The following is a 12,452-nucleotide window of genomic DNA, read 5'->3' as shown; positions in this document are numbered from 1 at the left end:
TACCTCATTGCACTCTTTTTGATCCTACCCTGTGGAGTACAAGGAAATTCCAAAAGGGTAGCCTACCACAACACACCCCCATACAGTGGGCAGAGTGGCAGCTTCAGCTTTGGCACAATTATTCAGCATGTACTGTTTAAACACACCCATCCTCTGTGAACTGGGCAGAGGTGCTGGTTCTTTGCCTCTGTGTGTTCATCAGGGCAGGCAGGATTGCCCCAGATGTGTCTCCAGGATAACAGCACCAAAATTCTTGCAGTCACTGCCATGCAGGGGCCATCAGTGTTAAATATCCCTGAATATGAGTTCTCCACAGGACCTCTTCTTGCTACAGGAGAAACATGGTCCAGCGTGGGAACTACCAGTCTGGCCTTGTGATGTAGGTAAAAGGGCAGTGGGAGCACACCAAAATACCCCTAAAATAACCTGCACTCACCCTGCTCCTAACTCTTGAATGTCTGCAGTGTCTACAGCCTTGGGCCCAAACAGAATGAGCATGTTGGCCTTGCAGCTCAGAACTGAAACAGTGCCAGGCTTGCTCTTTACTTCACCGAATCCTTCTTGAGTTGTTAGCAGAAACCTGGGTCAGAAAGAGGTTTCTGAGGTCATCAAATCCAGTTTCCTGTGTGCACAACAACTGGCTTGCTCAACACTCGTGCCAAGTTCCATCTTCACAGCATTTTGGGCTTTTGCCCTCACTGCTGACGCTAAATAGCTGCTCCCAAAGTTACTATACTGACAGTTGTCACTGTTTTTTAATTTGTTGTCAAATCCATTCTCATCTGATTTAAATAAATTTGTTCCTTTACCAGGATAATTTATATATCCTCCCTGGAGTTCACACTCTCCCCTGAGGCTCACTTACCGAGAACAGTCTTTCTGCTTTCCAGCTTCCTTTTGCCTGACAGAAGCAGCCAAATCTGCATTCCTGTAATTCTCCTACGCAATTCCCCACTTTGCTGTAGTGTATTTTTGGTGGTGGTGATGCCTTAAGTTTTAACTTTTATATTTTTCAGATTCTGTGCTACTTTAGTGTGTAGTTCTGAATATTAAGGCTTGGTAAACTCTCTTCACAGAGTAGGTAGACAAAACAATTCCTTTTCTAGCTTGGGACCAAGGACAATCAATACTAGTTTCAGGCCCAAGAGCGTAAACAACGTGGACTGAAGAGAAAAAACAAGAAGGATGGGACTTCAGAACCTTAAGCTATAATTGGACAATTAACTTGAATATGCAAATGGACCAAAACCTATAGAAATGTGAGACCTCGTGACTGGTCGTCCATTTTGTGACCATTTTGGGTTCATCTTGGCAGTAGCCTTGTCTGTGCTCTTGTAGTGCCCAAGGTGTATCTTGGATCCTTGTTGAGGCCTTTTAATAAATACCTACTTTATTCTTTAACTCTGTCTATCCTCGGTTCTAGGTCAGCCTTCACAAGGTGTCAGTGGGGACACTCATCCTTCCATGGAGCTAACACCCAGCATGTTCTGCAGATGCCAGCCCTCAGCCTCAATCAGACAAAGGTGTTTTCTCTTTCTGGTGTCCAGTGCTGCATGCCCACAGCAGCAGCAGCACATGATTTGAAGATCCAACATCCTTAGTCCCACCATATCCTGAGCTGCTCATCCAGTCTCCTCCACAATGTTTCTCCAAACTGAAAATGCAGAAACTGCCCAGCTCACCACCTTTTTTTACTTTACTATCAAACTTTTTATTCCACCAAACAATTAAGGTTTCCTAATAATAAGTTGGATAAAAGAGCTAAAGAGTGCCCGGTAAATAGGAAACTGTAAAAGCAACATTCAGTGGCACTACTGTGAATCCCAAACAAGTCACCATCACCAACCAAGAATTATTCATCTATCCTGATATTCTCCCCCACCTCATTAGGAAACAGCAAAATCTCATTTGCAATCACTTGCCTTCGGCCTTGACAGTAAGTTGAATTTTTGCGGCCTTTGTTGCATATGGGTAAGTAGCAAAAGTGCATTCATACTGCCCAGTAAGGGACACGTTAATATTTTCCAGATGCAGCACCCACCAATTGCATTCAGACGCGGCATTTGGATTGGTGGAAGACAAGGACCCTGTCATCCCCAGTGCAGCACACCCTTGTGCTGAAGAACACTGAAAAGTTTCAAGGAGCCTCAGAAAACTGTAAGTAATGGGTGCCATAGGTGGGTTGATATACAGATATTTTGGCAGAGGAGCTGCTGTCAGTCTTGGACCACTGTGTCTGTATGATGTGGGTGCTGTGCAGTTTTGGGAACATGCATATCAGGGAGATGTCAGTACCTGGCAGAGCATGGACCACTTCTGTCTGGGTAACGACAACTGCAGTCTGGCCTTAAAAAAAAACCAGGATCGTTTTCAGTGCAAGTAATGTTTAAACAAAGCTTTTCCTAATCCATCTTTGATTTGGTGCCTTAGTCACAGACAGCTATGAAGACCCCACAACTGTAACCACAGGCTTCCCAGCAAATCTCCACCAGTGCAGACTGCAGAAAGAAAACTGGGAGAGCAAATGCATGTGTGTCTGGAAGAGGCCAGGGAGGTCCTGTCACCCTTCTTGGAGAGAAATGAGATCTCTGAGGGTCTCTGTGAAAATGAAAATCTTTCAAGTAATATAAATAAAGCAGAAGCTGGAGACTGTTATTCCCCAGTTCTTTTTGCAAGAACAAATGAACTATCCCCGCTGGCTAATTCCCTGTACCATCCCCCTGCCCACTGCCTTTGTGGCTTCAGCAGAGAAAACCATTCTCTGTGTTATTAAACAGCTCCTACATGTCCTAAACCAGTGTCTGTCTCAGTGTCAAAGTGAGCTGCTCTGGTGTGTGTGTTTTCTTCCTCTGTTAATTTCATAAAGCAGGTGGCAGTCCTTAGTGTGCCATATAAAGGAGTAATGGATCGATGAAATGAAGAGGCATTCAGCAGGAGCCTGTTCCACTTGGTTTAGCTGCTGCTGTAGTAGAATTGATTTATATCCCTTTCTCCCTCCTATGAGTAAAAGTCTGGCAGTCCCCAAACCCCTGAATGCAGGGCACTGACAAACTCAAGGAGATGAAGAATTTATGGAGGGGGTTGTTGCAGTGAGATGAGTAATCAGTCACTTCCATAGAGCCGTACACAAAAAGTTCCCTCTACACTGGTTCTTTTCCAAAAGAACGTGCAGGTCCACAAAAAAAATGAGTTGTGCAGTTGTCCTTAGGTACAGACTTGTTGTCCTCCATTTACATTCCATTTTATCACCCTCTCTGTGTATCATAACATCCCTGTATATTTACTTTGGGAATTTGCCCTGCAGTCCTGCCAGCTGCAAGTGCCCACGGCTCACCTTCTTTCCCTGAAACAGCTGGGTACCAATTCCTTTGCTTTGACATTGGCTCTGCTGTGTGGTACATGGCTCTGGGGCACCTGAGCCAGGGGGAGCTCTGCCAGGGCTCAGGAATCCTCAGTGGGGCTGCAGTGTGCCCCACACCCCCAGCTCAGCCAGGAAGGAGCCAGGCAGGGACTCTGTGCACCCTCAGCTCTGGCTTGATGGAGAGAAGGCACAATGGCAGAGTGAAACATCCTCCCAGAGCTGGCTCCAATTTGTTACCTGTACACTGAAGGGTGTCATGGACACTTGGAGACTAGATGTGTGGAGAACAAAGCTACTCAATGGCCATGGCCAACATTAATCTCTGCTGTTTCAGTGTTGAACATGCTCTGCCCATCTTTTATTCTAAAAGATGTGATGATGTTAGGGTAAATAAAAATAAGCCTGAATGACAAGTCACACAGCCTTGTGCTGTGAGAAAAATTACTAAAACTATTTTTGTCAGTCCAAGGAGCTTATTATAGGAAATGCTCTCTGATTTCACCACAAGTTTTGCATCAGTAAAAGTTAAGGGAAAAGCAATTAAGAATCTTGCAATCAGACTATCAAGCATAAGACACACAGCCTTTTTTCTCTCATATTCATGCTGATGCTGCCTTAGGTCTAAGGATCATATGAAGAATGCCTATGAAGAACCACTTGAGTAATTTATATTAAGTTGAAAAAGTTATATATGCAGAAACAACATTTTAATTTGCTTTATTTCTTAGTAGCCTAGCGCAGTAGATTATTTTAACTGAAAACATTTTGTGCAAAAGTGTTCTTAACTTTTTGCTATCATCTCAATATAAGTAATCTCATTTTATGTCAACTTTATTTTTCAAAATCAAATAGTGTCCATTAGTGCATACCTGTGCTCCAGCTGAAATTTCTTAGAGTAACTCCCAGAGATTTAGGTGTCTGATCTCCACAAAGGGCATAGAGGCCTCCACTTTCACCTTTGAATGACTTCAATGAGGATTTCTTCTCAGAGGAAAAAACCCCTCCAATTCCTATTTTTATGTAATTACTATTTCTTTCTTACATGTGCATGTTTTGAGGCTTCTATTCTTTTCTTTGCACTTGAGATTTTCTATTTTCTGAATACATGTACAAATTTATTCTAAGAACCAGTTTGCCTCATTGATATATCAAAAAAGAACAGCCTACGCCAGATTGTGAGATGCATCCTTCCATGCTAGTCAAATACATCCAGTTTTTCCCTTCATAACTGGAAAATTGGGTATCCTACATAGTTGTTGTTCCTAGCTGGTAATAAGTATTCCTGCATTTATCATGGTCAGAATTTTGAGGGGGCAGGGAAGGTATTGATTGCACTGTGCTAGAGATGACTGCTGGGGATACTTCTCCTCAGAGACACCTTTAGCTCGCAGGCAGTTGCAGCCAGGCACTCAGAATGGACCCATACGAAGTAGGAATTCGGTTTACCTCTAGTGAAAAAAGTTCAGGCGATGGTGAAGAGAAAAGGAGCGGGTTCTGCCGGAGAGTTAAATCCAGAGTTTATTCCAAGGTGACACAGTTCTGATTCTCAGTACAGTTCCTACAGACCTGGACCACATGGCCTCAATGCCTTTTAAGCTCACCGGGAGGTGGGAGGGAGAGGATAGGTAAGCCACCAACCAGGTGGGAGGGGGAGGGTCTCAGGGGACAATGACACCTGGAGAGGCCAATGACTCCAGGTCTGAAAAGCATCTTTTGAACTTCTGCGAATCACATGATGCCCTAGCTGGAATGTGAAACTGGACAGACAGCCATTAGGAAGAGGGCAGGGGGGAAACAAGGAGAAAGCAGAGCTTCACACCACAACAGGAGGGGGTTTGTAAACATCATACTTTTTCTTGGTTTTCCTCAGATTGCTTTTGGTTTAAATTCCCTCTAACAAAGGTGCAGCCCTCCTTATTCAGCTTTTCTGAGTGTTTTACTTGAATGACAAACTTGTTTCTCTAGATGTTAGCACATGGGGCTAAGTGGAGAAGAGGAAGGGAAGAATTTGTGTAAGGGGTTGCACCTGTGCTATTTACTCTTGCCTTGAAATGTTTCAATTCTTCCTCTTTCTGCATACACAGGTATGTAAGACAGAGACAGTGAGGTATTTTTTATTTTCCCATTGAAAGCAGTTTTCCTTTTGGCCCATTTGAGAGGAGCACACATTACCCTACTTCAAGTGAGCTCATCCCAGTGATTATTCCAGCAGGTTAGGCATATTGAATTAAGTAATCTGCTCAGCACAAGGCATTTACTCCTTACTTGTTGCACATTATAACTAGGGTTATTAAAAAGTTGTCAAGAAATAGAAAGCTACAGTTCACCCTAGTGAGACCCACTAATCCCAGCCTGTCCCTCACCACCCGCCATCATAAACTGAGTCAAGGTGTCTTCCTCTGACACTCTTACCTGTGACACTGGGCACTGAGAGCAAACAAAAGAGAGAGAAAAGCCACCTTGCTTTCATCTTCACTTAATGAAGTTCTGGTGAATATGTAGCTGTCTTGGTGCTCCCTCAGAAAAGGAAGCTGAAGTGGCCTGCCCTGTGCATACAGGCAGATGTGCAGCACACTCACTCAGCATGACTTCAAAGAAATGCTTCATTAAACCAAAAGCCTCAGTTTCCTGCCAGAGTGATAAAATAAGTGCATCTTGTGAAACCTTTAAGACAAAAACATTACCTATATTTTAGCCCATGTTGAAAACAATTATTTTTTCCTTTGTCTTTTCAGATTAACTCAGAGTAAGAAGTTTCCTTGTTTACATTCTCAAAAATATGCCAGGTACCTAAGTTTGAATACGTAATTTTTGGGGATATGGTTTAGGGGTGATTACGGTGGTGCCAGGTTAGGTGTTGGAATTCTTCTTGAAGGTCTCTTCCAACACTGATGATTCTGTATGCTCTGTGTACTATAAGGTAGATAGCATACAAAAAAAGCTGATTTTCTTTCTTCCTTAATTTCCTTCATGTGCTAGTCTCACATATACTATTTCTATACTCTCTGCACTCAGTATCTTTTAAAAACACAGCAAAACACCATAAACAATCTCCAGAAATAAATACAGATTGAAATAAGGGTTTCTACATTCACTTTTTCCCCTCCTTTTTCTTCCTAAGATGAACACCAATTATTTGCCGCAGTTTGATGAATTCCAGTATCATATGTGACAATGTCCCTTGGTGTGGTTAATATCCTTCAGCTCTCAGTTTTGGTAATGGCAGCTCCCTCAGGTAGAGGGGCATGATTCCTGGCAGTCCTGTCACCTGTCTTTATTGCAAGTTACCTGTACATCCTTCTGAGCTGTCCTGGAAGTACACTACCTTTCCATGAGCTAGGCACAGACCTGCCAGCAAAACATCTCATTGCAGGCAAGTCATGCAAATTTGCTGCTGTTGGCAACTTTACAGAAAGAAACAGGTTTGAGTACTTGCTCATCACTCTTCTTTCCCCTGAGCCAAAGAGCAGGGCAGGACACCTCACATACACAGCATGGATATGTGTTTTGTGCTGGCTCTTCACGGTGTGGATGTTTGGCAGCACGGACAGGCAGGATGCTTGTTGCCCCTGATAGCTCCATCCTCGGGGGCCGAAGGACAACCTACCATTTGGACTTTGTGACAGAGCCTATTACAGCCCATTCCTTGGGGAAGAGAAAGCAAGTGTCACAGTCCCTTAAACAGGCACCTCTCTCTACCAGCAGTGCCCTCCCTCAGGAGGGCACTGAGCTGAGTCCTGACATGTCTTTTCCTGACTGCCAACTTTTGCTAACCATGGAGCTCCCCATACCTCCAGAATGCAAGGTACAAAGTAAAAGGTGAAAAAGGACTCTGCTCATTTTCCTATTTGATGACCTGCCAGTGTTAACAACATCTCTAGCCATATCCCTAATTTGTGCATGTGCAAACTTTTGACATCACATTTAAATTGGGTCCAGCTGGAATTAGTAGTGCTGGGCTATGTCAGGACTCCACACCTTTTGGAGAATAAATGCTGCTGCACAGTCTTCTTTTTGTTTGCACTGCTCTTCTACCTGAGGAAATGTACTAAGAGCACTTGTAGGAAATGCACTGGATTCCCAGGTTACTGCTAAAGGAATTTTCCCTGAGGAATAAATCTCTGCTTCTCATTCAGAAATCTGACAGAGAAAGATCTGTCCCAGCTGATCAAGAAGCCCTGAAGCTGAGAATGAACAGAATATTCAAGTCATGGTAACTGACAGCCACAGAGGGGAGTAAAAATACTAAAGGGATATGTTCTGGTTTCCACTTCAGAGCAAAGACCACAAAGAACACAGAGATTACCTGCAGATACTAGAGTCCAAGAAAATCTGACTTCAGTCTAAAATTTGGATTTTCATTTATGATTGCAATTACCTTAGCTTGTCCTGCTGATCAGGTCATGTAAGCTTTGTACCATGAGAGAATGTATTTTGTCTTGAATGAGATTTTTTTTATTGATCTGAAAAGCACATCATAAATTGACAAGACAGACCAAGTGCTGTGTGGCGTATTCAAGAGACAAAGAAATCCCTGAGCAGCTTGTTTGAGTTTCTAGATCACTGTATCTTGCCCTTAGAATTTGTTTGCCCCCATAAAATAATACCCTCAAAATATACTGCTGCCATGTTTAATTGTGTTGGCTGAATGTAGCCACCCACCTCTGTTGCTGTGCTTGGTGATTAAAGACAGACAAGAAAGAAACCTCCCAGCATGATGGAATTTTGTTCAGTTCGGAGCTGTGTTTTGCCCCCATTCCTACCTTAAGCCCAGGTTCTGAAATAGTCATCTGGCTGCCGACATTCACGTGTGTGAACAGCATAGCCCTGCCTCTGCAAATGACAGCAAAACCCATCCTGAGACACTCCACTTATCTCACATACTGGCAGGGAGACATCTCTTCCCTGGAGCCATACATGAAGTCCTGGTCACAGCAAATTATTATGAGAGTTTCTTCCCCCTCTACCCCTTTCCTGGAAAGTTACAGGCAGCTTTGCAAAGGCCATGGTTGGATGTTACATGCCAGGTTACGGATGGTGAGGATGCGAGGAAGTACTGAAACAAATCCAGGAATAGTGGACCTTGTTGGCAGCTGGAGGGAGGACGCACCTGTATTTGGCTTTTCCTTGGTGGAGAAGCTACAGGGATGATTGTCTCAGATCTGGGATGTGCAGGTTTTTCCTGCCATTCCAGAGACACCCAGAAATCACTGCAACATTGGGAGGTTTCAGAGGGAAAGAAGCTGTGCCCAAGCAAGTGACACACCTTGTCAGAGGATGTGTGAACCACAGTGTTTTCTTTTAGGATGGACAAGCATTTGACCTGGTTGATAGTTCCCTGTGTCCCAGGTGGTGTCAGGAACAGATGAACTCTGAATATCATCGAGGATGGATCCTTGGCAGTGCACTGCAGCAAGGGGCTGTGCCCACTGCAAAGGAGCACCTCATGCAGCATTAACTATTTTCCATTCTGGTGGCAGTAGAGGATGGCAGTGGGAGATCCTTTAATAATTTTCTGCAGATCTTTTCACCACTGGAGGAAGCATTTTAAATGTTACAAATTACTCTTTCCATGGCAGTCACCCTATTACGCGTCATGCTCACAAAATCCTCCCCTGCAATACATTTCTTCTGCCTCGATTACAGTAAGCTGTACCTAAGGAGGAAGCACAGCTACAGTCAGTCCCACAGAAAAAGAAATCTTGAACTCCACAGACAAATTCAATTATTCATAAAGAGGCACTTTTTAGAAATGCTAGTGCGCGAGCGTTCCTGCCAGAGGCGAGCATGATTACCCGTGCAGACTGGTGTCCTCTAAACATTGCCTAAAGAAAGCACAGGTCCCCGGTAGAAAAGAGAGGAAGACTTTGAAGCAGGAATTTCATTAAAGACTAAACAAACCTTTCAGGTTCTCTTGGTACAGAAACTCCCACTTCATCACTATATTTTGGTTTTGAACCTCTTTGAAACCAGCACTAATGACTCCACAGCCAACAGGCCCCTTTGACCACAGCGCCTCATGGGGGGTTTGGATGAGTGGGTGGCATGGGCTGGGGGGCCAGCTTTGCAGGGACAGGAAACTGAATTGGCACTGGGACACCCACTAGGCTCTTTCAGTGACCCTCTGCTTCCTCTGTCACCTGTTCCCACTCCTAGCTCCGGTGCCTCTCTCCTGCTCGCAGCACTGCCACTTTTGCATGTGGGGGACAAGAGGGAAGAGGGTCTCTTCCTCTGCTTCCTCCTTGTACTCCTCCTTCCTGACAGCTGCACGTGCACACCTACATCCTGTGTATGGCACAATCAAGCCCCAGTTCCAGCCAGGGTCTGGAGGCAGCATGGCAAGGCATACACACTTCCCTCTCACCAGCAGTTTCTCCATCTGAAAGATGTTTAATACTCTGAGTGAATTTTTGCTCTCTATTACACTCACAGGTCAGAGTATGGGAGAAAACCAAGAACAGCTCAGGCCTAGGTGCCTTCTGGCTTCAACTTTCTAGTTACTTTTTCTAATTAGAAGGCCTAACTTACAGGTCACGTTTCAGAGAAAGAGAGCATATGTTTGGGGATAAACAGAGGAGAATGAGCTCCCTCACCTCTGCCATTCCAGCCACAGGTTCCTGTGGTCCTCTGCTCCCATTTAATACCATTTCTGACCAATGATGTTCTGTTGGGATAAGCTGTTGAGCATTTTGTTGTGCAAAGTGCAGGTTGCTGAAAAAGCAGAGTATAAGAAGCACAACCAATGAGCAAAACAAAACAAATAACAGGCGCATTGACCCAAAAATTACCCACTAATAAAATACCAATGTGTGAAATCCAGCTGGATATTTCCATCAAAATTAAGGACTCTACACAGCCATTATTTCTAAAATGAAAATGAAGGCACACATGAGACCAGCCCCGCTTTCTTTGGTACTTTCTCTTTTCTAGAGACAGCAAAAGCTGTGATTCCCCACTGTTTCCAGCAACATCAGCTAAAGATGCACATCTTGTGCATCTCATCTTCCAGGTTTTGTAAGAAAATGTTTCAAAGTAGATTAAGAACTGTGTAACAAAATGTAATGGCACCCATAGCTTTGAAAAAGGCATTTGTTTGGAAAGACTAATCTGCTGCCAGTGCTGGGGAACACCTGCTCATTTGAGACTACATGGTTAAGGTTCCACTGAAGCCTCCCAGAAGAACCATGTCATCCCCTGGTCACTTTGGCAGCAGCTTGAGAAACTTGGAGCAGCTTTTGTGAATCACTCCAGCAAGAGGAGTCTGCTTGTGAAAGAATTTTTCTCAGATGCACCTTGTGGGGCTTTATTTTGAGTGGTGCATGACTGAGGCAGTCAATAAGACAAGCAACAGACCATCTGGTCAGAACTGAAAAGTTTATGTTCACTTCTGAAATGATGTAAACCTAGATGGTCTGTACAGCTCATTTTACCATACAGACTATCTCCAATGTGTTGTGTTCCTCAACTAATTTAAATTCATCCATACTATTGTATGAAAATACCTTCTTGAAGGCACACAGCCACTGGGCTAGGGCACAACATGGCACACTGGTTAGAATTCACCACTGAAGAAACACATCAAACAGAAAAGATTAAAGGTGTTAACAAATAGAAAGATTAAAGGTGTGAAAGTTAACTTCAGGTGCAGTAGCAGCAACAATTTGAGGGCAGCAGAGCTGTCTATATCAGAAAAGAAATAAAATAATTTACAACAATAAAAGGCCAAGTTTACAGTGACACTGAGAACCATAACTTGGATATTCTTTCTTTGACAGAACATTTTGGAAGCATCAGGTGTTAATGAATTTGTTTGCATGCCATATCTTTGTAGCCCGTAAGTACCTTTCATGTTATCAGCGTGTCAAAAGCAACCACAGGAAAATGAGGTATTACTCCCATCACATCCATCATCTATTAAATTGTCCACCGAACTGTAATTTCCTGTCTCTTTAGAAAAGTTGGTGAAGTACAAATCAAAAAAGCAAAGCAGAGGTTGTTTCTCATGTTAACCCTGGCTCTCCAGAAAAGAAAGTGTATCTCAGTGGAACCTGTGTTAGGACTCTTTTGGTGCTTTAGCCTGGAGCCTTTGCATAGCAGGATACCTCACCTTGTCCTGGGAAGATCAGGGTCATCTCCAGGAAGCTCTGCAGAGCTGAGTGTTCCTTATATGAACACAGTGTGGGATAAAGTGTGGTAATCACATATTCTCTGAACAGAAAGAGACATAGTTCTCCCAGGATTTTCCGGGGAAACTGTGAGAAACTTAGAGAGAAGAATTAGAACAATTGTTATCTCTGTTTCTGTAACTGTTGTTTATAGATGTGGTTCTCCGGAATGTGCTATTCATAGTGCACCAACAGTGTGAGAGGTTTTCACTTTGAGACCAATCAGGTCTCAGCTTAGTGAGTCAGACTATAAAAGTTGCACCTTCTTCCTAATAAAGGTTCTATTTCGCCTTCTGATGACTGGAACCATTCATTCCATCCCTGACTCAACAGCATCAATGGAGCATTCCTGAATCAGGGCATCTTAATAGAGTTAGCAACCTGCAGTCAGGTAGGATAAACACAGCACAGCAGCAGCTAGAAGGCAAAATGGAGAGTAGGAAACTTCTTGGATATTTCTGCATAATATTATTTTCTACACCATAAGCAGAACATGTAGCTACTGCAGATGTGAATTGTTTTGTTTCACTCTGTGCTCAAAGGCATAATGTGAACGTGCCCTGAGGAGCTCACAAGGAGTTTTCAGAGCGGCAGCATGCAGAGTCCCTCCAGAGCACTCCTGGCCAAGTAGCTAAAGAAAACGATGGAAAATTAAGATAGGTTTTAACACAAACTCCTTCTTTCAACATTCAATATGACTTATTAAAGTTTCGACCACCACTAAAATTAAGAAAGACTTCTACTTTTAGATTGATTTGTAAGGGCCATGTAAAATACCTGTTCAGTTTCTAGATGAATCGGTCACCTCCAAAATAATACTAGCCACTGCGCTGCTTCTTTCAGTGAAATTTCATATCTCAGCTAATGAGGATTTAAAAAGTCACTACTCACATATTTTGTGCATAAAACAGAGAAAGGATGACCAA

At 43.4% G+C, this 12,452-nt stretch overlaps 1 protein-coding gene across 1 annotated transcript in view; it reads right to left on the bottom strand.

Annotated features, from left to right (window-relative positions):
* Window positions 1-5,868, bottom strand: part of CD96 (CD96 molecule) — a 30,983-nt gene extending 25,115 nt beyond the window's left edge. Inside the window, 3 exon segments of the mRNA XM_059837608.1 lie at window positions 1,923-2,086; window positions 2,088-2,346; window positions 5,774-5,868. Coding sequence (XP_059693591.1) covers window positions 1,923-2,086; window positions 2,088-2,346; window positions 5,774-5,831 — 481 coding nt within the window. The 5' untranslated portion in view covers window positions 5,832-5,868.
* Window positions 5,869-12,452: the final 6,584 nt, after the last annotated feature.

This window comes from Haemorhous mexicanus, chromosome 2, assembly GCF_027477595.1.
Source record: "Haemorhous mexicanus isolate bHaeMex1 chromosome 2, bHaeMex1.pri, whole genome shotgun sequence".
NCBI classification, from domain to species: domain Eukaryota; kingdom Metazoa; phylum Chordata; class Aves; order Passeriformes; family Fringillidae; genus Haemorhous; species Haemorhous mexicanus.
The sequence above is the reverse complement of the archived record's forward strand: the minus strand, read 5'-3'. Positions and strand labels throughout refer to the sequence as shown.